This window comes from Setaria italica, chromosome V (genome assembly GCF_000263155.2).
Source record: "Setaria italica strain Yugu1 chromosome V, Setaria_italica_v2.0, whole genome shotgun sequence".
In the NCBI taxonomy this organism is placed as follows: domain Eukaryota; kingdom Viridiplantae; phylum Streptophyta; class Magnoliopsida; order Poales; family Poaceae; genus Setaria; species Setaria italica.
The window spans coordinates 33,954,532-33,979,308 of NC_028454.1; the positions used below are offsets into that span (position 1 = coordinate 33,954,532).

The following is a 24,777-nucleotide window of genomic DNA, read 5'->3' on the forward strand; positions in this document are numbered from 1 at the left end:
CACAAGTCAATCAAGACAAGGGACACAAGCTTAGCCTCTGCAATGGCGGTGGCAGCAGCAGAAGGAGGGAGCGAGCTGCGGCTGCTGGGCACGTGGTCGAGCCCGTGGGTGATCCGGGTGAGGGTGGCGCTGGGGCTCAAGGGGCTGAGCTACGACTACACCGAGGAGGACCTCGCCGCCAAGAGCGACCTCCTGCTCCGCTCCAACCCGGTGCACAAGAAGGTGCCGGTCCTCATCCACGGTGGCCGGCCGGTGTGCGAGTCGCTCGTCATCGTGGAGTACGTCGACGAGGCCTGGCCGGCCGCCGGGCCTCCGCTCCTCCCGTCCGACCCCTACGACCGCGCCACGGCGCGGTTCTGGGCGGCCTACGTCAACGACACAGTACGATCGATACTGCAGCAGGAGATTGAATCAAACTATTTTGGGGCTTTGCAATCTTTGCATCAGAACTAGTAGTGTTTAGTTTTCCATGTAAAAACATGCTATACGCTTGCAGTTTTTCCCGTCGTGGAAGGCGCTGTTCAGGTCGACGGCGGAGGAGCAGAGAGCAGAAGCGTTCAAGAACGCCGTCCCTGCGGTGGAGACGTTGGAGCGGGCGTTCCGGGACTGCTCCAAGGGGAAGGCCTTCTTCGGCGGCGACGCCGTCGGGCTCGTGGACGTCGCGCTCGGGAGCCACCTGGTGTGGATCAGGGTGGTGGACGAGGTGGCCGGCACCAACCTTCTGGACGGGGCCAAGTTCCCCGGCCTGGCGGCGTGGGCGGAGCGGTTCTTGGCCGTCGACGCCGTGAGGAAGGTGATGCCGGACGTCCGGAAGGTCCTGGAGCAGTACAAGGGGTTTCTTGCCAAATGGATCGCGGCTGCTGGTTCTACCTGAACACTGAACACACCATGCCTACTTCTACTTGATTGGGGCCTTTAGGGGTCTGCTCTCTACTAGATGTTCCTACGTCGAGTTAATCGGTCCCAAATCCATAAGAATTAGTACTTTAATGTTCAAACACCAGTTTGATTTTTGAAGTATTTAGTGCTTGTACTTGGAGAAGGATTTGGTGTAAGGTGATTTGTGATTTTTACTAGTCTAATAAGAGACCTACAAAATGGTGAAAAACAAATGTTCAGTGCGTCGAAATCGTTGGGAGTCTGATTCAAGCAGAGCTTGACTTTCCATTGCCCAGCCCAAGTCATATCCACGGTCAGCAGCACATCGATCACTCGGTAGTCTCAATTATTCACTCACCCTCCAGGACTCCACCTGTCCGCTCAATGACCTGCCTCCTTTGGTCGGCACACGACAGCGCTGACGAAAATCTCCAATTTTGCAGCAGCATGGAAGCAACACGTCACCGCCTCACCAGTCAACAAATACAAGAGTTAACTAGTCAACTCACCTAACTTATTAAATACATGCCCGTTCTCCCCTCGACGCCAATCGATCTAGACAACATCGCGCAGGCCTCGGCAACAAAGCAATGGCGGCCGGCGGCGAGCTGCAGCTGCTGGGCTCGTGGTACAGCCCGTACGCGATCCGTGCCAAGGTGGCGCTGGGCCTGAAGGGGCTCAGCTACGAGTACATCGAGGAGTACCTCTTCAGCAAGAGCGACCTCCTGCAGAAATCCAACCCCGTGCACAGGAAGGTGCCCGTCCTCATCCACGGCGGCCGCCCGGTGTGCGAGTCGCTCGTCGTCGTGCAGTACGTCGACGAGGCCTGGGCAGGGACCGGGCCGCCTCTCCTCCCCGCCGACGCCCACGACCGCGCCACGGCTCGCTTCTGGGCGGCCTTCATCGACGACAAGGTATGATACTACGTCGGTAAAGATACTAATCTTGCTTGTTGTTTCTCGCACTGATAACTCCGGGATCGATCGCTACTTGGCTGAAAACTGATTCCGTGTGATTTGTTTGCAGTTTTTCCAGGCGTGGAGGCAGCTGATGAGGTCGACGACCGATGAACGGAGAGCAGAGGCGTTCAAGAACGTCGTCCCCCAGGTGGAGACGCTGGAGCAAGGGTTCAGGGAGTGCTCCAAGGGGAAGAAGGACTTCTTCGGCGGCGACGCCATCGGACTCGCTGACATTGCGCTGGGGAGCTTCCTGGTGTGGATTCGGGTGGTGGACGAGGTGTCCGGCACAAAACTTCTGGACGAGGCCAAGTTCCCGGGCTTGGCGGCGTGGGCGGAGCGGTTCTTGGCCGTCGATGCCGTCAAGGAGGCGATGCCGGAATTCGAGAGGCTCTTGGAGCACTACAAGGGGTTCCTGGCTAAACTGGCTGCACCGGCTGGTTATAGCTGACTCTACTGTTTTGTCGATGCGATTGTACATTGAGAAGCATCTGTTTGAGAGGTGTACGTCTTGTTGGAAAAAAAAGAAGAAGGCTAGGGCCCTGTTTGATCGTCTAAAACTAATTTTTAATTAGAATTAGTTGGGTAGAAGTGAGGTAACACTTTTAGATGACTAAATTTAGCTACGTTTGATCTAGAATTAAACGGTAACTAGGAGATGTATAAAATCCATTTTACCCTTGAGTAGTTTAGAAGTTGAGTAGGGATAAGCGAGAAAGGAGATGGATGGTTTGGTGGGTAGAAAAAATACTGCTATATATTAGCTACTTTTAGCTGGAATTAGATGAGTTTTAGAACTAAAGTTTAGTTCACTCGTGGTGTCAATAGGTAACCGCCACATAAGTAAGATATAGTCCACAATTTTTAGTGTGGTTCCTTAATAAATTCATCATCTCTTCTCTCATTGGTTCCTCATCAACAATGAAGACACCATCTTCTTCTAATGCAAAATTTGATAATATTTAGTGCATAGGTTCTCATGTTGACACTCGATCTTACATGAGATCTAGTTTCTTGCTCTTACCGTTGTCTCTGTTCTCTCTCATTTAATACCGTGCATAAGCTTAAAGTTGTACATGACAATACATGTATTAGGGTTGGGAGTGAATGCCAAGGCCGCAAGGAATCCCGGTAACGACGACAGCGGTAGCATGTGGCCCCACAGATCAGCCGCACAAACCCCCAAGGTTTCCCACGTGGCCGCCACTCGGCTCACCAAGCCAAACGTGGAAAGCAGCCGCGCCGACCAGAGCCGGACAGGGAAGGAAGGGAAAGCCAGAGAACACCCCAGAACCGAGGATCCCAACCGCCGAGGCCCAGCGAGCCGAGCGAGACCGAGGCCATGCGGCTGCCGCACGCGTCCGACCTCCGCGCCTTCCTCGCCGCGGCCGCCGTCGCGCACCTCTCTTCCTCCCCGGCCTCCCGCGCCTCCCACCGCGCTCCTCCGCCGCCGCCGCAGCCGCTGCGCCTCCGCGCGTTCGCCTCCTCCCGCGCCTCGCCGCCGCCCTCCTCGCCGTCGCCCTCGCCCACCGGGGCAGTCGCCTCGGCGGGCGCCGCCGCCGCCGCAGCTGCAGCAGCCTGCGAGCAGGGGGCGGCGAAGCCCGCGATATGCACGGCCGACGAGCTGCACTACGCGCCCGTACCGGGCACCGAGTGGCGGCTCGCGCTCTGGCGGTACCGTCCGCCGCCTGAGGTGATGGCTGCCTCTGGGGGGAGTGTGGTTGGGGATGGTGCTTCCTTGGAATTGCTTGGTTGTTGAGTTGTTGCTTGTTTGGATTGCGCAGGCGCCGAAGAGGAACCACCCGCTGATGCTGCTGTCTGGAGTGGCCACGAACGCTGTTGGGTTCGACCTGTCCCCTGGGGTGAGTGAGCTTCTCCATAATTACGCAATTGGTGCCGACAAAGTACCTGCAAAGAGTGCATACTTGCTCTCTGTCAACATATTTCGTGTGGTATCTCATTAATCTCGAATTGAGACATTGCTCTAACAGAAAAGCTCATGGCATAGTTTGGCAATCGGATTTGATATAATGTTTGCCAATGCAATTGACACTTGATGGTGTTTCCTAACAAAGGTGTTGGGGAAATTAAATACGGAATAGGTGGTTCTTAGTCCTGAAATCAGAAGTAGCTTAGTTCTGAACAGACAAAAAAGCTAACGAAAATACGTAGGTAGCACATGCTATGGGCATAGAGCAGATCATCAGACCTGAGAGTAGCAGAATTTCAAAACGGAAAAAGTTCATATGTACTTAGTCTTAAATTTAGTGAGAACAAACATTGATAGTTATGAAGGAATATATAGCCTACTAAATTTGAGGAAAAAATCTTATTATTTTCATCACATAACTGATAGTAGTTATTGTCAGAGTTAGGATGCCGCTAGAAGAAATTTCCCTCAGCGTATTTACTTGTGTGCAATATCACGGTTTAATGCATTGACTTGAGAAACATCAGCCTTAAGTGAAAAGATGTTGCTTAGTTTTCAGTTCTCTACTGGTTCTAGTAGCTATGCGCCTATGTTAGTATTGATCTTCTATAGCAGGATATGAATTATTTCTAACTTTTTTTTCCTATTTCAAAATAGTAATGGTATTCCTTTTAATGATTTTTTTGGGATTCAAGTTTAGTTTGCTTTCTGGTTACATGTAACAATTGATCTTCTATAGCAGGATATGAATTATTTCTAAGTTTTTTTCCTATTTCAAAATAGTAATGGTATTCCTTTTATGATTTATTTGGGGATTCAAGTTTTGTTTCCTTTCTGGTTACACGTAACAGTCAATAGTTAAAAGAACAAACTGTCTTCTTTTCATTATCATTATTTATCTTTGTTTTTTTTCCCGTTATGGCTTCCCTTTGACCCTGACTTTGACTGATGCATATCAAATGCTGTCAGGCTTCTTTTGCTCGTCATATGTCTATGCAAGGATTTGATACATGGATTGTTGAAGTGCGTGGTGCAGGCCTGAGCATGCGTGGATCTGAACTAGCTGCAGCTAACACCAAATCTGATATGCCCCCAGATCCTAGTATGGATGAAAGTTCTACAGCAAAAGCAAGTGTTGTTGTTCCTGCCAAGAATATGTCCACTTCTCAACCTCAAATTTCTGAAGTTCCAGTAATAGCAGATAAGAACATGGTAGGAACAATTACATCAGAAGAACCACAGCTGGTGACAAAGTTATCAAATGCTTTGGCACGATTGGGTGAAACATTCTCGAGTTATGTGAAAGATAGCCGTCTGAAAACAATAGCTGATAGCTTTTTTGATCGAGTTTCAGAACTTGCTCCTGATGCCTCCTTGGCTAGTCTTGAGGAGGTTTCAGAAAAGATTTTAGGTTTGTTGGAATTGCCTCAGACATCAGTGATATCTGATCAAATTAGCAATTTAAGTCAGCGCCTTGTGAAGATTCTTGGGGAAGGCCAGCAAACTGTTTCCCCTCGGCTATTTGGCTGGCAAGAACGCCTCTCCGCAACCATAGAAGACCTTCAGAAACAGTTGGAGCTGATTATTAGCTATGATTGGGACTTTGACCATTATCTGGAGGAGGATGTACCTGCTGCGGTCTGTATTCTTTCCTGTATAGTAGTCAGATGGTACCTGGGAAACCTCTTTAAGAGTATGCAATACCTTTTGTTTGTTTAGATGGATTACATAAGAAAGCAGAGTGTTCCGAAGGATGGAAAGTTGCTTGCCATTGGACATTCCATGGGAGGAATCTTATTATATGCGATGGTTTCGAAGTGTGGTATGTTTTATCAACAGGTCTCCTTTGATCCTTTCACATTCTTTTACATGTAGCAGTGCTGGCAAGTTTTTTTATTCTATGCAAAGAAGGTATGTGATGAAACAAGTATCATTGTTAACTGGGGATATTTTGTCAAGCAAGTTTATTTTCTCAACCGATAGTATTAACTTCCTATTTTATTTGTCTACTTGACATTCAGATATTGAACTTTGAAAAAACTGTCACTAGTGTCGTTGCTTTGGCCATTGTGTGATGCATACAAACACTAAGTACAAGGTCAAAGTTATGCAATCAGGCTACAGGACTGCGATTATCCTGTCTGATCTGCTTTCCCATTCATCCTAGTAGTTTTCACTGCGATTTCATCTAACCACATAACATACTGAATATTTGAGTGGTACAATTTATTTTCTCCTTGCCTATTTATCAAAATATATTTTGCATAACCCATTGTGGATGCAACAAAAGCACCATCTGTACTGAACTGCTGATCTTTGTTCAGTTATTCTTTCGCCTAATAATGTTTCCTTGAAAATTGAAGTTCCAGAGTTATCAAAATTATAAATCTTATCATGTGTTTCCTTTCTTGTCCGGCTTTCTGATTTTGTTGTTTACTTCTGCTCCCTGACATCCACGGGACTTGCAATGTTTGTTTTTTAATGTTATCTCAAACAATCCTTAGGATGTCATCTCCCTTTTAGTGTACAAAGCTTGCATCTTCCTAAATCATTGCCATATATTTATTGAGCAGTAATTTGGTGTTTCCCTTCTCCAAAACCACACAGACATAAACAATTTGTTCATTACTGGTAATTTATTGGATGTTTGCATACTGCCTCTTAAGTTTGTCAGGAATCATCATTGTTCAGATAGCTTCCACTTGCACTCCAGTTAATTTTCAATACGATGCATAGCAGAAGAATACCATTCGGGTTGAATTACTATGTCATCACAATCTGATGAGCCAAGAGTTACCTTGAGCGTAATATATGTCAATCTACAGCAATCACCACACGCCACATATGTAATGGAACTAGTTCTGTGCGGCGATCAAGCAATCCATCAGTTATATCTTTTAATTTCATGGTTCCATCTCCATTGCTTTTTTACATCAGATGTCCATGTGATTTGAAGCTCTTCTCTTTTTGATATTTGTTCTGCTCAGTTTGCTTGTTTGTCAGATTCTCAGATTCTGTTGCCAATATGTGGTACTAATTTATCTTGTCCTGCTTCGTAAGGATTCGAAGGGGCTGAGCCAGAGCTGGCAGCAATTGTCACTTTGGCTTCATCAGTTGACTACACAACATCCAATTCCTCACTCAAGATGCTATTGCCTCTTGTAAGTTGACCATCAAGCAGTTTTGACATATTTTTTTTTGCATATGCATAAACTAATCTTCATTGTATTCTCAATTAGGCAGATCCAGCTGAGATCTTGCGCGTTCCTGCTATCCCACTAGGAGTATTACTGTCTACTACATATCCTATATCATCCCGTGCACCATATATTCTGTCACTGCTGCGTTCTCAAATTTCAGCCAAGGAGATGATGGACCCTGAACTGCTTTCAAAGCTTATCTTGAATAACTTTTGTAAGTCAGGCATATCTTGCCGTTTGTTATAAAAGCTATCAAGTGTTTGTTTGTATTAAAGATACTAGTGTCTAGTCAGATGATACTCAACTGAAACATAATTGTGAATTGTTTCATATGAAGGCTCATTTGTTATGTTCATGGTGTTATTCAACATAAATACCATATCAGTATACACACAATATCATTTTTTGCTAAGAAGTTGCATAAGTTAGCAACATGAACTATGTGGTTCATTTTACAATATCAGTGTGAAAATGTTCATGGTATTTTGTATACATCTTCTATACGATTTGGTTTGCTGCAAGTAGTTCACGGATATCAGATCTGAAGTATCTATGACATTTGCTGGAATATCCAATCTTGTACTGTAATAGTAAATGTCCCTGTTGTCAAAAGTGTTAAAAAAATTGAAGAAAGGGGAAAAAAAGTTGATTTTAAAAACAGACACTTGGTTCACTTATACTGTGATGGTGAGTTTATCATCTTTGTTCTTAACATTTCCTCAACTTGGGTGTCATGGCATGCAGGCACAGTACCAGCAAAGGTTCTATTACAGCTGACGACCGCATTCCGCGATGGTGGGCTGTGCAACAGGACTGGTACCTTTTTCTTCAAAGAGCATCTTCACAAAATCAAAGTTCCGGTACTTGCCCTTGCTGGAGACGAGGATCTGATTTGCCCTCCAGAAGCTGTTTACGGTCTGGCAACAAACTCCATGTTTCCTTTGTTATTATGAGGAGTCAACGCATGAAAGCATGACATTAGTTTTCTACTAAACTAATATGCAGATTTATTTTAGTGCCAGGTCTAGTGCCATGATCATATCATTAGAATCCACTGCTTAATTGGCCTTAGTCTAGAAGGTGATGGCCTAGGAGGCTAGGGCTAAGGCTCCATGCTGTTAGCTTATACTACAGTTTCATTTTCCATCTGTTCTGAGCTTTGTTATCTCTAACCAAAAGATAGGCAGTGTTGTTAGCCAATACCTGAGGCATATGGAGTTTTCTGAATTTCTTTAGAAAAAAAAGTATAGTTGACTATTTATTTATGTTTGCAGAAACTGTGAAGCTAATTCCTCAGCATTTGGTCACATACAAGGTTTTCGGAGAACCTGAAGGCCCTCACTATGCACATTATGACTTAGTTGGAGGGCGGAAGGTACGTTGATAATAAGTGGCACTTGAGAGCTAAGAATCACTCTTTGTACTAATCATCACGCTTACGGTGATCTGTATTATGTGCAGGCTGTCCATGAAGTGTACCCGTGTATAATAGAGTTCCTCTCTCAGCACGACAAAGTGTCTTCATGAGTTTTCGTCACTGATATCTATCACTGTACGATATTCAAGACATTGAAATACATGATGAAATCACCAAAATGGAATTAGAGGTGTTTTTTTTTCTTTTGGTTAACGCTAGGTTCGATGACTAGGCACTCTGCTATTGGATGGCTGTTAGTGTTAGTCTGTTGCTGGTTCTCCTCTCATTTTTTCCCTCTCTGAAACAGATGTGTATAAACAACCATATTGCAGTAGAAGCACTGGGGAGACAAACTCAGCTGGATGCTGGCACCTCGGGCAGTCAGGCGGGATTGATGATACCTTCAAAATCGATGTATATATCTTTTAGCTCGCTGGATCTGGTGGCTGTTGATTCAAGGTTTTCAACTACAGTGCTATTGTTTTTCGGTTCGTCAGTTTCAGCGGGTGCAAGAGGATCGAACGCAAGGATCCTCCAGAGTTGTAGACCGAAAAAAAAGATAAATTCATAGTCTGACAATAACTGTACGAGAAGACATAACCATTAGGATGGCACGTTGTAAACACATTCTTAAAGCACACGGTTAATCCGAATTCACACTGCAAAACTTTTCTTTGAAATTACCCTCAACAAGAAGGTATCAGAATTCAGAACCCATAGATTTGATGAAAGAGCCAGAAAATGACATTTCTTTCTGCAAGATGCAACGAATGGATGTTGCGTTTATATAATAATATTATATATAATGGGCTGTACAGGACCACAGATTCCACCAGTTCTACAGAACGTGCATGGAGTTTGGATTTCAAGTCTTGGTGACAGCAGTCTTGCAAACTGGGCAGGTGTTCTTCTGAGAGAGCCACTTCTTGATGCAGTACACATGGTAGCTATGGCCACAGTCCAGCCTTCCCATCTCTTCGTTAGCTTCAAATTCTTCCTGCAAAATTTATGCATCAGACATGTTTTGAGCATAATCACAGGGCATTAACATAAACACAAGCCATGGAATCATGGGACTAAGGAGAAAGGAGGCATAGGCATACTTGACAGATACTGCATTTCCTTTCCATTTCTGTTGCAAAACGGAAAGAGCCGAAGGATGGTTGTGTGACCTTCCTAATGCTGCGAGTAATCTCATCCTCACGCAACCCTGTGCTGACATACCCAATTTTGTCTCCGAGATCGAGCAACTCCTGCAAAGCAAAGTGGCTGATCACCGTTTGATGGCAGTGGTAATACGCAGGGTGCAGGATACAACAGAAGGGAATGCATACTTCGTATGTCATGTTATCAACGTCAAGGCGCCAATCCTGGTAGCGATCATACATGTTCATACCTCCCAGCAATACTCTTGTCTGAAACATCATGATCTGCAAATACAAAGTAAAATGAGGCATAAGAAGCTGGAATGCATCATATATTTTCTTTCTAAAAGGGTTTTACCAAATAACAAGGTACTTTTTTCATAAGATACATGAGTAACTGGTTAAACCAAATGTATGCAATGTCTTAGGTTCTGCAGATTACATCATAATGATCTACTTTAGCAAGTAAACGTTGTAAAAAGAGTGGGCATGCATTGTAAGTTCCATTGCGACTAAAGATGACTTGACTTGCATAAAGCGCAGACTAAAGTTCAATAGTGGCAATGTGGCTGGACCAGCCAATTGACAACATATGCATGCCATTTTAATAGATGGAACAGCCATTTCATATGCCTATGCTTAACAATTCAACTTTGTCGGTAGGATTAGAATTGCAGTAGGAGCACAACCAGGTAGAAATGCAGGAAAGGAAACGGTATTATTTGTGAAGCAGAAAGATCAGGAATGGACAGATTTGAGAAGATTGCTTGGGGCTAGATGTTCCCATGGTATTGACATTACTTGTACGATTTGCTGCTAGAAAAACTGCAACTAATGTAACGTTTATTTGTCCATGTCAAGGGTACTGTCTCCAAAACTATAAGCTACAATGTGCTCCCATGGTCAGTCAACCATTACTCAAGCTAGAAACAGTACCAAATATGGTTCAAAAGTAATTAGTTTCGGAAAAGAAGATTACAAGACCCACTAAAGTAGAACACAAAGGGCCGGCGTGCAAAGAGCCTGTAGAATAATTAGCTTTCGGATCTCTGCACTGTCCATTGAGGAGGATAGGCATCTGTTAACTGGGTTAGCAAATGACACCTAAGCAGGTTAACAGTTTGTTCCTATATATTTGTTGATAGGATCACGTACAGACCGACAATGCTCATGGATCTTGATATTGAATGATTTATGTAGGGGCCATCACTAGGCAGGTGCCCACATGAACTGTAGAAGGAATGGCTACAGAGCTGATTATGACTGAAGCAACAGGCAAATCATAAGCATGAAGCATCGGTCCCCCTAGGCAGGCAGCAAATAATAGTTCAGTCCAGCAGGGTGGGCTCCGCACTAATCATAAATGGTTAACTGCTAGCACCACCCATCAGCCACTGAAAGCCATCATTCCCACACCAGCATGCCCATTCCTACCTTGAATATACTGTACGATCCACCAGAACAGTGTGCCAAAAGAGCATTGAGCCATATCATTGGTCTAGATTGTCAGGTGTTCCACCACTGCAGCCCCCATTCTTGGAGAGCTCACTAAAGAACCAGTGACCATTTTGCCCAGCCAAACACGGAGTATCCGGCATTCATACTTGTTGGCGTTGGAATATACAGGACCAAGACTACCTATGGTTGAGAGGTCTCTTTCCATGACCGCATTGCTATCAGTTTCACTCCTTGACTGCAATTATCCTAATCCTTTAATCAACAGGACCTTACATGCCATCAACTGGTCCTAAGGGCATGCACAATGCAAAATACTTCTAAAAGATGCTCAAGAGAATAAAACAGCCACATCATCAAAGCGCCTACAAAAGATATATCTCCTCAAATCCTCAAAGGAAAGCATCTCTTTGAAGGCGCTTAAGTGGCAGCTTTTCCTACAAAATTTTTGCATAAGCATCTAGTGTTAGGCACAGGCACATTAACATAGGCACGTAGCTGAGCATTGATGCTGTGGAAATAGCTAACCTATCCTACCCATTAAACCTCTCTTTGTGCCTAATCAAATTTGGCTACACACCTCAATTGTAGATACCCCAAGTCCTTGTCCTTGATATAGATGCTCATGTCAATACCACTATCCGGCTATCCCACGGCTGCAACCACCGGTCATCATTGTGCTTGTTAAGTCACTGGGTTCAGTTAACAATCTCCACGAAGGCCACCACCTCACGTCGCGTTTAGTGCACGAAAGAAGCAAGTCAACCACTTCCAACGCCCACCCAGCAGCCAAGGGGCGTTACCCAACGGCGTACCAGTCAGTTACCACGCACGCGTCATCACCGCACAAACATGTCAGATGATCACGCGCTTAACGACCCTGCCCCACGCACCAAACGCTTTGAGAGTCGGAAAGGCGTGGAGTGGATGCGGTTGAGGTGTGCAAGCAAGCGAAGAGAGACAAAAGAGCAAAGCTTTGGTGTGTGTACGGTACCTCTTCTTCGAGGCCGCCGGGGGAGTGACGGTACCCGCGCATCCGGCGGAGGCGGCCGGAGGGGATGAGGTCGGCACCGAAGAAGGGGGCGTCGAGGTGGGGCGGCGGTGGCGAGTCCATGAATGACGAGGATATCTGCTCCTGCACGGTCGCCCTCCGGGACAAGCACGGCCTCTGTTCAGGTGAGAGCTCATCAATACGGCAGAACATGGCAAAGATTCCATTTGCGTAATACGAGTTAAAGAATTCACGGCGCCCAGAAACACGGAGCTAATCACATTGACCTCTGAGCAATATTGACGACCGTCCGTAATCACCACAGTTGTCAAGATTAAGTGGGGGATTAATGGCAATAATTAAATGATGGAAGGACAAAAGTGCTGTGAGCATAACCATTCTTGTGGGCGAACAGCAACCAGAGGAGCAGGCAAATTAAATACGAAAATTAAGGCAGAGGATCCTCGATTTTTTTAAAAAAAAACTAGCAACCCTCCAGCCATCAAGAACAAGGAATCCTTTCAGAACGCACGAAACTCGAGTACGGACAGATCGAAGCGCGAGGCAGCCCAGGATGGAAGTGAAGAAAGCCATGTACGCAACGCACCTCCCTGTGGGACCTCTCCCCGTCGGCGCCGCGGCCGCCCCTCCCCACCATCTGGTGCCGCGCCACCACGCAGTCCACCGAGGATGCCTCCGCGGCGAAGGGTATCCCGGGCGCGCACCAGACGTCGGCGCCGATCCCGCCGGTCACGAGCCCACCACCTCCCCCGCCCCCACCCCCGCCGCCCCGCTCCTTCCTCCTCTCCTTCCCCCTCCGCCGCCGCCGCCCATGCCAGTCCGCGGACGACCGCACGGCCGCCGCCGCCGCCGCCCCCCCGGGCGCGTACGCCTGCGAGGCCGCCGCCGACGTGCACCCCAGCCCGCGCAGCGCCGCCGAGGCGAACCCCTTCCGCCTCCCCTCCTCCGCCGCGGGCGGGGAAGGCGACAGCGGCAGCGGCGGGGGCGGCGACGACGACGAGCCCTCGCCCCGGGGGTGCAGGAGGAGGCGCCGGATCCCCCGCCGCCGCTCCGCCGCGGGCGAGCGGTCCCCGGCCATGAGGGGGCGCAGCTAGCTAGCCTAGCCTAGCCCCGGCCTCGGCTTCCCTCCCCTGGCGGCGTGCTCGTCGGGCCCGGGGAGTGGAGAGAAGGCAGGTGGGGGCGGACGGGCGGGCGGGAGGGTAGTAATGGGTGGCAGTGTGGGAGCGACCGGCGACGCCCGCAGGGCACAGGGCTCACTGCGTCTGCGTGCGCGGCGTCGTGCGTGGCGTGGGGGTGGAAGACCAGAGGGAGAAGTAGAGGGGGAGGGGGCGGCGGGCGTGGGAGCCTGGGAGGCGGAGCACGAGGCAGGCGGGCGGGCAGGCGGGCGGATGGGAGGTGGTAAATTCTTGTCCCGGATTTGGTGCGGGCGCTGGATTTGAGGCGATGGGCGGATGTTCTTGACTTTTCTGGTCACCTCCAAGCCTCAAAAATGGTCATGCAAAAATCTTACAAATGGAGCGGTTCCGGATAAAGAATTGTACTCTACTCCCATCTACCAAGTACGATCAGTGGCGTGGTACGTGTATACGCGGCGTATTTTTCCTCGTCACGGAGTATTTGGTATAATACTACCTGCATTTACAACTGCCAGTGGTACGGTATTTTCTTTTGCCGATAGCGTAGGAGCAGTACTCGTACTGTGGCGTGAAGCTGTGCGAGAAGTCGGATCGGGGGCATTTATCGCGCAGCGTGACGGTACAAGAGGGAGGAGGCGTGACTGTACTCCACATCCACTAGCAGGAGGGAGGAGGATCTCTGGAGCTCGAGGACCATGTGTGCCATTCATGGTTCCGTGCCTGGTTGGTGAATCTGGATGGGATGGGAGGCGGCAGCGGGGTACATCAGCTTATTCCAAAAGGAGGGCGAGGCCACTACGCCATGCGGTACACGATATTTGCTTCTTTTAGCCGTGGTGACACGGTCTTGCTGTGCTACGACTGCTACCTACAAGCCACTGGGAGAGAGATCCTGAAATGTGACAAGCCGTCACAAGAAGTAGAAGAAGCTAGTAGTAGAAGTAGCAGCTGACCAGCAGGCAAGGGAGCTAGCTGGTCATTAGCCATTGCTTTACTGGTACACGATGATAGTGTCAACACGGGCGGCGGCATGGACGCCCCCACGCAATCGCCGTCCCGTCCGCATTGGATCCCGCCACTGCCAGTGTGATATATGCCCCCAGTAATAAACTAGTCACCCCCGTAGTTAGGACCCACCGGATCGGCGATTCGACCGACAAAAGACCGAACCAGAGCTTCCAGCGGTTTGGCTGCAATCGGACCAGTAAAAATCGGTTGAACCGTGGTTTGTACAGAACTGGTGAACGGTTCGGTATGAACCGGACACGCTTTGCTTCTTACCCTCAGCCCTCAGGTTCTCTCACGTTGACCTTGGGCCAACCGAAGGCCCAGCCTAAGCATTTCTTCGGCTTCTAAGATCCTATTAAAAAAAATCTCCGCTCCGCTCAATTCTCGCGCTCGCACGGCGGCGGCGGCGTATCCCGATCTGTGCGAGTAGGCTGTTGGTATCGTACGTGCATCTATGAGTCCAACGGAAAGTTTGAATAGTTCTAAATATAAGGTTAGACACTGAGACACATCTAACATGAAGACCATAACGTTTGACGATGTAGTTTACATAGAAAAATAAGGAATAGTCGAGGATTATGAAAATACTCGTTGTAATAAGAGTATGACTTCTCTAGTCATATCCGACTTGTTCTCTGGTAACTAACCGATCTGTAACCCTACCCCCGACTATATAAGGCGAGGCAGAACCCCTTCAAAGTAATATCCAACCAACACACAGGATGTAGGGTATTACGCAATCTTGCGGCCCGAACCTATCTAAATCGTGTGTCTATGTTTATCTTCGAGCTCCTGATCTCGACGAGCCCCACCAACCAAAATACTACCTCGGGTACCCCCTCAGTAGGTTGTCGGGTCTAGTTGGCGCGCCAGGTAAGGGATTTTGCCAAGAATCCATTAGCGAATTCGATGGCATAAGTTATCATCAAACCAATCGTCGCATTTGAAGAAGACACGACGTTCGTTTTCAGCTCCTGGGTTTGCGTCGCAGACGGTGCCAGAAGTTTTCGCCACCACATTGCGCTGGCCCCGGAGAAAAAGCAGGCAACCATGGAGCTCTAACGCGAAGCTCTGGAAGATCTCGTCGAGAATTTTGATGAATTTTTAATTTCAGACCTAGTCCGAGGCTGGGAGATGAGTCCGAGTACAACTCGTCTTCTCCCACCAGTCGGATTGACTTGCACAAGTCGGCGCACAAATCATCGTGCGAGTCGGACTACTCCCGAAGTCGATTCCCGTTCGGACTCCATAACGCGATCACTGTTTACCAGACGGCCCTGTGGCTGCACATATTCACTATTTAAATATTTATTAGGAACTAGCTATTCCAAAATGAACTAGGGAGAAGGACAGCGAACAACCAAGCACCACCATGGATAGGGAGAAGGACAGCGGACAGCCAAGCACCACCATAGATGCACAATGTAAAGAAAACTATGACTGCTTGTAGTTAGTAAGCTTTAGCTATTGTTACATACGGTAACTTCAATGGTAAAGGCATATGTGTTTTATCCTTCATGCTAGTTGGCTTCTTGAACTGCATGAACACCCAGCTGATGGTTTCCCTGCCTTCCCCGACGGCGCGCTCCACCCGGGTCTAAACACCGACGGGCAACGCATCGCGAGCAGGTGCATGAAATCCCTTTCTCCGCCCTGTTCTTTGCCGGCGGCGGGCTGCAACTTTGCAGCAGCGCAGGAGTCAGGCGCCCGGCAAGCTGACAGGCAGGTGCTCAGGCTCCCCCGCCGCGCGCGATAAGAAGCAGGGCGCGCAAGGGGACAACGTCCATGTAGCGGCCGGTGACGAGCGCTGGAGCGCATCCAGCAGCGAGCTGTCGTTGGCGGCTGCGGCTCGTCATCCTCCTACTACGACCTTCTTCTATGTTTGGGTTTTCATTTTTCAGTTGTTTTCTAAACAATAATCAGATTCAAGTTCGACATGTACCAGCAGACTACGATTCATGAATTTCTGCTGGCAACAGCAAACGAGAATCTCACAATCCTTTTCATTGTTATTGATTTTTTTTCTCTCTACCCGAATCTATTTCGTGATCAATATTTTGCTTGCATTCATTTTAATTCAGAAGCTTGTGTGAGGCTGAGCTGCAATTAGGAATCACGTTTGTAAAAAATTGCTGAGTTACCAAACTTAATGGTATACTTAGTGTTCAGTTGTGGTTATATATAATTTAAGTTATGTATGAGAGATATATATGGTACCGATCATATATATTTGTAGCCGGTTCAATTTAATGGAACCGGCAGTTCAACCGGTTCTTGACCATCTCACCGGTTCGATGACCGATCCAGTCCTAATAACAACTATGGTCACTCCTCCAAGCCGGCGGCCGGTCAAGGGAACAGATGCTCGGCTGGCGAGCGCTCAAGTTGCTTGCCCCCCTTCCTTTTTCTTTTCCGTCTCCTTGTTTTGTTTTTTTCCGAATGCGCGATGCATGCCGAGACAACTTCGACGAGGTCCCCCTTAACCGGAGAATCTGTACGTTTCCTACCCCGGAACAAACCTTCCAATCTACAAATCTGATGACTCACGCGTCGCAAGTGGTTCTCTGAAAGTCTGAGGGGGCGTTTGATTCCTTTACTTATTTTTAGCACGTGTCATATCGAATATTTAGATACTAATATCGAATGTTTAGATACTAATTAGAAGTATTAAATGTAGACTATTTACAAAATCCATTACATAAGTGGAGGCTAAACGACGGAGCCTAATTAATCCATCATTAGCAAATGTTTACTGTAGCAACACATTGTCAAATCATGGACCAATCAGGCTTAATAGATTCGTCTCGTCATTTAGCCTCCACTTATGTAATGGATTTTGTAAATAGTCTACGTTTAATACTCCTAATTAGTATCTAAACATTCGATATGACGGGTGCTAAAATTAAATCATAGGAACTGTTCCAGACCATATCTGTTTCTGTTCTACAGATCGCTCTGAAACTGAACCGGCGCGCGTGATTTCGCAAGTGATTTGTACTAGTACTGTACTGTCACCCCCCAGATCTCCTTCCTCCTCGGTTACGGGAGCCCGGGTTGCCACTTGCCAGCTTGCCCTTGTCCTCTTGGTTTTGGGCCTTTGCCATTGTCATGGACCATGGTGCCGGGTGATTAGGTGAAGCTGAAAGTCAGCAGGCGTCATGTAAATCTATTCAGCGGCAGTGCGAGGAGCACGCATCAGCGGATTAGTCGTCGGTCGAAAGTCCAAGGGAGGCGCGGAGCGCCCTTCTCCAGGTGAAATATTCTTTGCTTTTGCGCCTCGCTAGCGGACGCGCAAGCAGGCGAGGACGCGGGGCGCTTTTGGCAGGCACCCATGCAGAGAGAAGACGGGAGGTGATAGATGCACAGCAGCTGCTCACTGTGCGTGGTGGGCCTGCGGACTGTGGAGAGAGATCAGGGATGACAGAGGAGGTAAAGTATCATTCCTGCTCGTGTCGTCACGGCCTTTCTTTCTTTATTCCCTGTCTCTGTGGATGCTTATCAGCCTCCCGTGCTGCAGTAATTTACAGTCAGCCCTGCAGAGTCAGCAAAGAGCTTCTCTGTTGTGTCTCCATAATCATACCTAAAGAAAAGCATTGCTTAACCGTCCACTGACGAGTCTGTCCAATGGACGGTGACCAGCAGGGGTAGCACAAAGCACCGTCATGTGCCTTTAGGATGGACAACAAATCGAACTTTCATCCCTCCCTGCCGATGCTGATGTTTTGCTTATCCTGGTAATAGCTTCTGATGATGACTGCTTCTATCAACCAGAAACATGCATGACAGTAGTGTTTCAGTTTCACTAACCTTTTTTGTTTCCCACCTAGAAGAATATACACATCGCCGAACCACGCGTCTTTGTGGCAAGCAAAGAATGAGCAAGGAAGAGTAACCTGTGCCCATGACACATGTACGTGCAACTTTCATGCGTGTCTAATCTGGGACGCTAGCTGCGGCACGGCAATAAACTAATGCCACGACGACACGGCTTAGCCCAACGCGTACGAGTACTGCCCGCTTAAAAGGGCAGCGGAGGGCTCTTTTCAGCCGTCACCACGTCGCATTAGGTGCAACTGCTGCTGAACCGCATTCCTAAACACTGTTGCACAGTTGGGAGGTCGGCCGTCACATATCGTTCCATACTACAAGGACGTTATTTGCCTCTTCCTGCAAGCTAGGGATTATCCATCCCAACGTCCCAATGCAAGCAAACCATTATTCCTAGTAAAACCAAAATAAAGCACAGAGGCTATAACATACGACAACTAGCGTGACACGGAACTGGCGGATGCTAATGCTACTCTGCTAGCTCGAGGACATGGAGGATAGAGAGGATTAGTAGCTCAGAATCAGATAGATGGACCGGTAGATAGGATTGAGCTTTCCATGGCGCATCTCTCGTTTCCCTTTCGACGGGCGAACAACCGGAGGGCCATGAGACACTGGACGTTGCGAGACGAAAAAAAACACACACAAAAAAAAAAACCCCACAAAAATGGCGTGGATCATTAGGGCGCGGGTGCCGTCGCTGACGGGAACCTCATCCTGCAAGTGACCGTGGAAAGCAACGCTGTCGCTGGTGGGGTCCCTGTCCATCTATCTGCAATTCAAAATTTCGATTTGCTGTCACATTATTTGAAATCATTATTTGTCATTTGTATCATCCGCAGACACTAAAAGATTATTTTTTCGCTAGCGTATCATCATCCGCACCGAATTCGATCGAATCGCAAATGGTGATGATGATGGTGGTGGTGGTGGATGAAAGTACGAAGCTGAAGATATTCTTTTCTTGCACGACAAAAACGTTATGATCGGGCACGTTTACATCCATGTAAAATGGGACACATGATCGGAGAGATTGGTGAGCTGAGGGTACCATTTTGTCTGTCTCGCCAGCAGATTAAACTAGTCGCACTCAAAAGAAAAATGCGTGCGTATTTTATCATTGTATACTAACAATAATGATCTCGACAGACGACAATTCGACAGGGATTCAAAAAATCAAAGCCTGTACGCCCAACACGACATGATGCGATGCAGGCTTGCAGGGTCCTCAAGAGTCAAGACATGCACACAACATGATGCAGGCGACAGGCAACAGCCATATCGGCCTGCTTTCTCTTAACAGTTATCACAGATAAAAGAGAGAGAGAGAAAAAGAGGAGCAAAAAAACAAGGAACACTGGAAGAGGACGGGACTAAAGAAAAGCTTGGGGTGAACGACAAAACCGTTGCGATCACGCGTGTTTAAAATACGTGGAGATTGTTGGGACACGACAAGGGAGATCGACGATGGCGAGTGCCTCTTTTGTGCTCCTTCCCTCTCGCCAGCTGTTTTTTCTCGTATTTGCGTTGGAACAGTGTGACACAGAGAGACGTGTTCAGGTCAAGGCCAAGGCTGAAAAAGGGCCATATGGGAACGTTTCCCTCTCTTTACCTGCCACTCCTACTTACTGGACAAAGAGGAACAGGGCTTGCATCCTTTTACTGCATGGGCCTATACGTGACTTCCAAAGAAGAGGCAAGCCGAGCAAAAGCATACGAAGAAACGGGGAAAAAGCATGGGCGAAATGCGGAATGATTAAAGACGGTCGAAGCCTCGAGGGGTCTGCTCAATGACTTGAGTTTGTTGTTCATCATGCATAGTGCTCTTGACAAAATGATGGAGAGTGATTATGCGTTTACATGCTCCCTCTCCTTTTTATTTTATCATGCAAAAGACTTTTATTTTTTTACAAGGGCACAAGACACGTTTGAGATTCGAGAGCCTCCAAAACTCTTCACAATGGATGAAGGATCGGGATGGATATTTCTGTGTGTCTTCTTCACTCCACAGAAAAGAGAAAAACGTGGTACTGGATATTTCTGTGTGTAGGTACAGTACGGGCTACATCCGCTCTAGCATCCCTGAAAAAACGTGCTCAAAGGAGCATCTCACGCAGGCAGCCTACGGTCCAGTTACAGTAGTACTGGTAGCCCGAAAGCGCTCCACCAAAACTTGCTCCGACAAAAGCCCGGCGCTGCCTCTCTGACCGTCCGCATCTGCGTGGCCTCGTCCCGCCAAGCCAGACGGACGGACGGTGCGTGCCAGCCGTGAACCCGGGGGGCAGCCGCGGCGGGCGCACGGCTCGAAGACCCGTGTTGCCGCGGCCGCTCCTGTGCCGCGCCCGCGCGCGTCCGGCGGCCACAGCCCACAGCCCGCTCTCGCTTGCTTGTTTTGTTGGCGCGGCGGTTGCGCGTGGGCGTGGCAGCAGGCTGGCTGGCAGGTGGGTGGCAGCTCACGGCTTTGCTCTCTTGCTTTGCACGATCTGGGCGGCCGGCCGCGCTTGGCCCGCCTCGGCCTTTTGTTTTGGAGGAGGTGTCCTCGGCGCGCAGGACGGCCCGCGATGATGTGAGGCGCGGATGGGGGTTCAGCCCGTTTGGATCGGAAGCGTGTATGTATGGCTGCTGAGCCTGGCACCCGCTCAAGATTTCGTTGGACCGGGCTGGGCTGGCATGGGCAGTATGAGTGCACAATCCAGCAACCCGAGAATCCTACGCAACTTTTGGAATTTTTTCGTTGCACTTTCGTCGCCGGCCTGTGTGGTGCACAATCCAGCAACCCGAGAATCCTACGCAACTTTTGGAATTTTTTTCTTTCCTAGGTGACTTCCGATGTGTAAGATTCGTGCGTGCGTCCTTATCCGTAGGATGTTGTTACATCTTCCTGAACCCTAGTGAGTTTTTTTTTTCGCTCGTGGTGCCGCCACCTCCTTCCGTCCGCGCCGCCACCTCCTCCTCCTCCCGCTCCCGCATGCTGCTTGCCTAAGTCACGCCCACCCGCGCCGTCTGCCACCTCTTTCCATTTCATTGCTGCCTGTACGCGTCGTCGCCGCCGCCGCCGCCACCACCACCATTAATGAAGAAGAAGTAATCCATTTTTTTAAAAAATGTTGGTCTTTCTTTTGAAGAATGTCGAATTCATTCTTTCAAGATAAATTTGTCGAATTCATTCTTTCAAGATAAGTTTGAAGATAAATTGTAAGAAATGGTGAATAGATTTTTCTTTCACAACATAAGTCAGATACTTCCAACAACGTGCCTGAATCGCTGGTTCACCATTTCCGCACATTGCGTTGTAATCTTTATCTCTTGTACAAGGAAACCTCGAAATTTCCAATCCAAAAGGGCAATCGGTTCACGGCAACCGGGGATCGTTTGAGCAAAAATCAGACATCGGGACAGAGGGAAAAGACTCGCAGTGTCGGATCTCGCGAGAGCCCAGTTGCCATATCACCACCATGGAAGATCCAAACAACCCTCCTCTCTCAGATAACCACGCCATGGTAAGACAGAGATAACCACGCCATGGTAAGACAGAGATAACCACGCCATGGTAAGACAGATATTAACGGCAACAGATAGCAGTAATGGTCGGAAGAAAAGATTCTTTCGGTCGTCCATCTCGCAGACTCGCCGCCCCGGTTGTTAGAACCACCCCGGCGAGATCAGATCGGACGCTCCAGCTTGGCCGGGCCGGGCAGTGAACGGCGCACAGGATAGCCTCGCGATCGCCCCGGCAACAACCAGCTCCGACATCCGCTCCTTAAAACCCTAAACAGCCAGCCGTCAAGGACGCCCAGCAAGAAGGGAAACCAGAGCAAGCAAGCACTTTGCTCGGCGAAAATGGAAGGGAAAGCGCCGAGGGGCCGCGACGGCGACGACGACCAGGACCCGCTCGCCCTCACCCTCGGATCCATCTACGCCGCCGCCGACGCCGCTCCAGCCTCGCCGCCGCCGCCGCCTTCTCCTCCTCCTCGGGCTGCTCCGCGCTCCGTCCGCCGCCGCCTCAACAACGGCTCGGCCGCCCGCCGCCCCTGCGGCAAGCCACGCGACGCCGACGCCGCCGTCGACGCTGGGGTCCAGCGGCCGCCGTTCCCGTGGGCGACGGAGCGGCCCGCGCAGCACGACACTCTGGAGGGCCTGCTGCGCCGGGGCGTCACTTCCGTCGAGGGCCAGGCGCGGTGCAAGCGCTGCAGCGACAGGAAGACCATCGAGTACGACCTCGAGCCCAAGTTCCGGGCGCTGCGCGACTACGTCGTGGCGAACCGCCACGCCATGAACGACCGCGCCCCCGACGTGTGGATGTACCCGGCCCTGCCGGACTGCGACAAGTGCGGGAACAAGGGCGCCATGTGGCCGGAGATCGCGGCCGAGAAGCGCGAGATCAACTGGCTGTTCCTCCTCCTGGGCCAGATGCTCGGCTGCTGCACGCTGGAGCAGCTCAAGTACTTCTGCAAAAAGACCGGCAGGCACCGCACCGGTGCCAAGAACAGGGTGCTCTACTACGCCTACATCGAGATGTGCAACCAGCTTGAGCCGTTGGATTGAATGGTGCCGCGCCGGTAAAGTTTCCCAGCGCATCTAGATTAATTTGTCAGTCGTCAGAACTCCACAGATTTTGAGGGTGTCTGTTGTTTTGTTGACCCAGTAGTTTAAATTGAAAACGATGGATGCTATGGTAACAAAAGGCAGTGTTTGCTTTATGATGGGGTTGCATGATATATGAATATACTGCTTGTAAGGTTTATTACTATTTGTTGGTTTTGAGAATGATATATGTGCTCTTGTAGTGAGCTACTTTTCATGTCGCAATGTTACATTTATGTTGTTCTATTTGTTCTTGATTTTACAAATCTGTTTTGCACATAATTTCACAGAATTTTTTGAATGCAAAATTCACAAAAAAAATAGTTGAGAGAAATAATGTGGTTGTAGCATTGAGTCTTATGAAAACGTTGAATTTCAAGTGGAATATCATGTATGATTTTTTTTTTCTGAATCACAAATCCATCTCTAATTAAGGTTTTTCTGAAGGTAATTGATTTGACAATGCAAGATTGGTATTTTGTGCATGGAGCTGTATACGTTGGTTGATTGTAAATCTGTTGTTTGATGGCAAAGTGTTGTATTATATCAAATTTATTAAGCTAAAGAAAATATGATGATATTGAAAATTCTTTACGGCTGTTATGGCAACTTTTGTTTTCCTATGATTAGTTTACAAGACTTTTTGTATCTACGTGGTAGCTCATGTGCTGTCTATTGTTGTTGATTGCATGTAGGTTGGCTAGGTAGAATCTCAAATGCACCTTTGAGACACTACTGAAATATTGACGGTATTGCCGCAAAAGAAGCATTAAATAGTCAAATATAGCCGATTAGATTATACATGGCTAGAGATTATTCTTGAGTATGTTGCCATTATTCTGAAGGATGGTTATTTTGTATTAATGTGGAGTATGTTCTTAGTACTTAGTAGCCTATGGAATGATTAGGATCACAACACACATTTAGACACCAAGTAAATCAGTGAGTTAGCAAAAGTATTGCAACTAAGAAGTCTATGTAGCACATTAGTATAGTAAGGATGTATATTTTTTTCTAGGAACTTATGGCATCACTTTCATGTAGCAATTACTATACTTATTCTAGCTCGTATACTTTGGCATGAAGTACAATAGTTCACATAGTAGTATAGTACAATAAAAATTGGAATAGATGTATGATGGGGATAGTTTACTTGATGGACTTTCGTGTGCTCTTTAGATAATAGCTACGAGTGAATCTACAAGAAAAGGACACAGCGGTTTGTGGTTTGCATATTAAAACTGATGATGCATATGGTTCATGTCATGATGAAAGACAGAAAGCTTTCAGGATTCATGAAAAATGTGAGTGAAATCCACTAGCCTAAACATGGTTATGTAAAGGAAGTAATGGGCATGGATGACTTGATAGCTTGTAGGGCTCGTTTGGTTTGCTACTGGGCAGAGCTGCGTAACCCAAGCAGCGCTCACAAGCGTCTGATTTTGGTCGCCTGGGGCTGAGAGACTGAGATTGCTGCCTGGCTGGCTTGCTGGGGCTCAATCCAAACATGCCATTATTATACAGGAATGGTGGCATCCTACCATAGACACCGATCAATCGACTTTATAAGGGTCCGTGATGGCAAACATTATATGTTGTGTACACATAACATCAGCATTTCGATTTGTCTCCTTACTTAATAACTGGTCTCATCGTTATGATTAGCGTCCATATTCTCATTTCCAACATGCATTCATAGGCAAGTGTATAAGATGGAGGAAGCTTAACCAGGCAACAAAAAGGCTGAAGGAAGTTCTCTTTCCATCTTATTTTTACTGTGTTTAGCCCAGTTATTTGAAAAGTTGTGAAAAGTTGATAGGCAACACAGAGAAAGTGGAAGAATATATTATTTTCTTTCTAACAATCGGTGACCACAAGAATAAAAAAAAATCAAGCTAAAATGCGAAAGATTTGAGCTCGTAAATATTGTGGGGGCTAAAACATACACTACTGGAAAACTGAGCATTCGTCATGAGGCTCGATACCGGTTGTGTATTGGCCCGGTATTAATGTGAGCATTAGTACCAGGCCTAACGGATAGTTTTCGAGAAGCCCCCCATTACCCCCTTTAATACTGGGGTGGGAGCTCCGGGTGGGGTTCCCACCCGATACTAAAACTCCCCATCCGCCTCTATCTCTCTCTCCCATTCCACCCGCTCCTCCTCCTTATCTCTATCTCCTCTCTCTCTCACAGTCTCCCTCTTCCTTATCCCATCTTCCTTCCTCC

The 24,777-nt window shown here is 48.0% G+C and overlaps 5 protein-coding genes across 7 annotated transcripts in view; 4 read left to right on the top strand and 1 right to left on the bottom strand.

Moving 5' to 3' along the window:
- The window catches only part of LOC101776513 (probable glutathione S-transferase GSTU6), a 1,393-nt gene extending 285 nt beyond the window's left edge, over window positions 1-1,108 (top strand). Inside the window, exons 2-3 of the mRNA XM_004969561.3 lie at window positions 6-381; window positions 497-1,108. Coding sequence (XP_004969618.1) covers window positions 43-381; window positions 497-874 — 717 coding nt within the window. The 5' untranslated portion in view covers window positions 6-42 and the 3' untranslated portion in view covers window positions 875-1,108. The remainder of the gene's footprint in view (window positions 1-5; window positions 382-496) is intronic.
- A 311-nt stretch (window positions 1,109-1,419) lies between these two features.
- LOC101776918 (probable glutathione S-transferase GSTU6) lies at window positions 1,420-2,744 on the top strand. Its single transcript, XM_004969562.4, has 2 exons — window positions 1,420-1,793; window positions 1,906-2,744. The coding sequence occupies exons 1-2, from the start codon at window positions 1,470-1,472 to the stop codon at window positions 2,284-2,286; spliced, it is 705 nt and encodes a 234-aa protein (XP_004969619.1). The 5' UTR covers window positions 1,420-1,469; the 3' UTR covers window positions 2,287-2,744.
- A 299-nt stretch (window positions 2,745-3,043) lies between these two features.
- LOC101778021 lies at window positions 3,044-8,854 on the top strand. Of its 3 annotated transcripts, none has more exons than XR_215270.2 (10): window positions 3,044-3,528; window positions 3,620-3,697; window positions 4,735-5,403; window positions 5,485-5,587; window positions 6,826-6,926; window positions 7,005-7,179; window positions 7,710-7,880; window positions 8,240-8,340; window positions 8,427-8,572; window positions 8,690-8,854. XR_215270.2 is itself a non-coding variant. In XM_012846372.2 (10 exons), the coding sequence occupies exons 1-9, from the start codon at window positions 3,178-3,180 to the stop codon at window positions 8,490-8,492; spliced, it is 1,815 nt and encodes a 604-aa protein (XP_012701826.1). In that variant the 5' UTR covers window positions 3,044-3,177; the 3' UTR covers window positions 8,493-8,517; window positions 8,690-8,854. The 3 variants fall into 3 exon arrangements, 2 of the variants coding, with proteins under 2 accessions (XP_012701826.1, XP_004969622.1); XM_012846372.2 differs by having other exon boundaries at window positions 8,427-8,517; XM_004969565.4 differs by having other exon boundaries at window positions 8,427-8,852.
- Window positions 8,855-9,035: 181 nt separating this feature from the next.
- LOC101777321 lies at window positions 9,036-13,363 on the bottom strand. Its single transcript, XM_004969564.4, has 5 exons — window positions 12,581-13,363; window positions 11,977-12,150; window positions 9,717-9,812; window positions 9,486-9,635; window positions 9,036-9,379 (listed from the first exon to the last, which is right to left on the bottom strand). Exons 1-5 carry the CDS (start codon window positions 13,070-13,072, stop codon window positions 9,248-9,250), a joined length of 1,044 nt encoding a protein of 347 aa, XP_004969621.1. The 5' UTR covers window positions 13,073-13,363; the 3' UTR covers window positions 9,036-9,247.
- Window positions 13,364-21,806: 8,443 nt separating this feature from the next.
- On the top strand, window positions 21,807-22,599 carry LOC101768302. Its single transcript, XM_022826713.1, has 3 exons — window positions 21,807-21,896; window positions 22,008-22,172; window positions 22,260-22,599. The coding sequence occupies exons 1-3, from the start codon at window positions 21,807-21,809 to the stop codon at window positions 22,509-22,511; spliced, it is 507 nt and encodes a 168-aa protein (XP_022682448.1). The 3' UTR covers window positions 22,512-22,599.
- The last annotated feature ends 2,178 nt before the right edge of the window (window positions 22,600-24,777 follow it).

Bases quoted from the DNA above. Each gene is read 5' to 3' on its own strand.
- LOC101778021 (XM_012846372.2), top strand. From the start codon at position 3,178: ATGCGGCTGCCGCACGCGTCCGACCTCCGCGCCTTCCTCGCCGCGGCC. The intron at 3,698-4,734 runs GTGAGTGAGCTT...AAATGCTGTCAG, and splicing joins GGTTCGACCTGTCCCCTGGG to GCTTCTTTTGCTCGTCATAT. The intron at 5,588-6,825 runs GTATGTTTTATC...CTGCTTCGTAAG, and splicing joins TGCGATGGTTTCGAAGTGTG to GATTCGAAGGGGCTGAGCCA.
- LOC101768302 (XM_022826713.1), top strand. From the start codon at position 21,807: ATGGAAGGGAAAGCGCCGAGGGGCCGCGACGGCGACGACGACCAGGAC. The intron at 21,897-22,007 runs GCCGCTCCAGCC...CCCTGCGGCAAG, and splicing joins CCATCTACGCCGCCGCCGAC to CCACGCGACGCCGACGCCGC. The intron at 22,173-22,259 runs ATCGAGTACGAC...CGCGCCCCCGAC, and splicing joins GCTGCAGCGACAGGAAGACC to GTGTGGATGTACCCGGCCCT.
- LOC101777321 (XM_004969564.4), bottom strand. From the start codon at position 13,072: ATGGCCGGGGACCGCTCGCCCGCGGCGGAGCGGCGGCGGGGGATCCGG. The intron at 12,151-12,580 runs GTGCGTTGCGTA...TCACCTGAACAG, and splicing joins GGGAGAGGTCCCACAGGGAG to AGGCCGTGCTTGTCCCGGAG. The intron at 9,380-9,485 runs GTATGCCTATGC...TAAATTTTGCAG, and splicing joins GGAAATGCAGTATCTGTCAA to GAAGAATTTGAAGCTAACGA.
- LOC101776918 (XM_004969562.4), top strand. From the start codon at position 1,470: ATGGCGGCCGGCGGCGAGCTGCAGCTGCTGGGCTCGTGGTACAGCCCG. The intron at 1,794-1,905 runs GTATGATACTAC...ATTTGTTTGCAG, and splicing joins CGGCCTTCATCGACGACAAG to TTTTTCCAGGCGTGGAGGCA.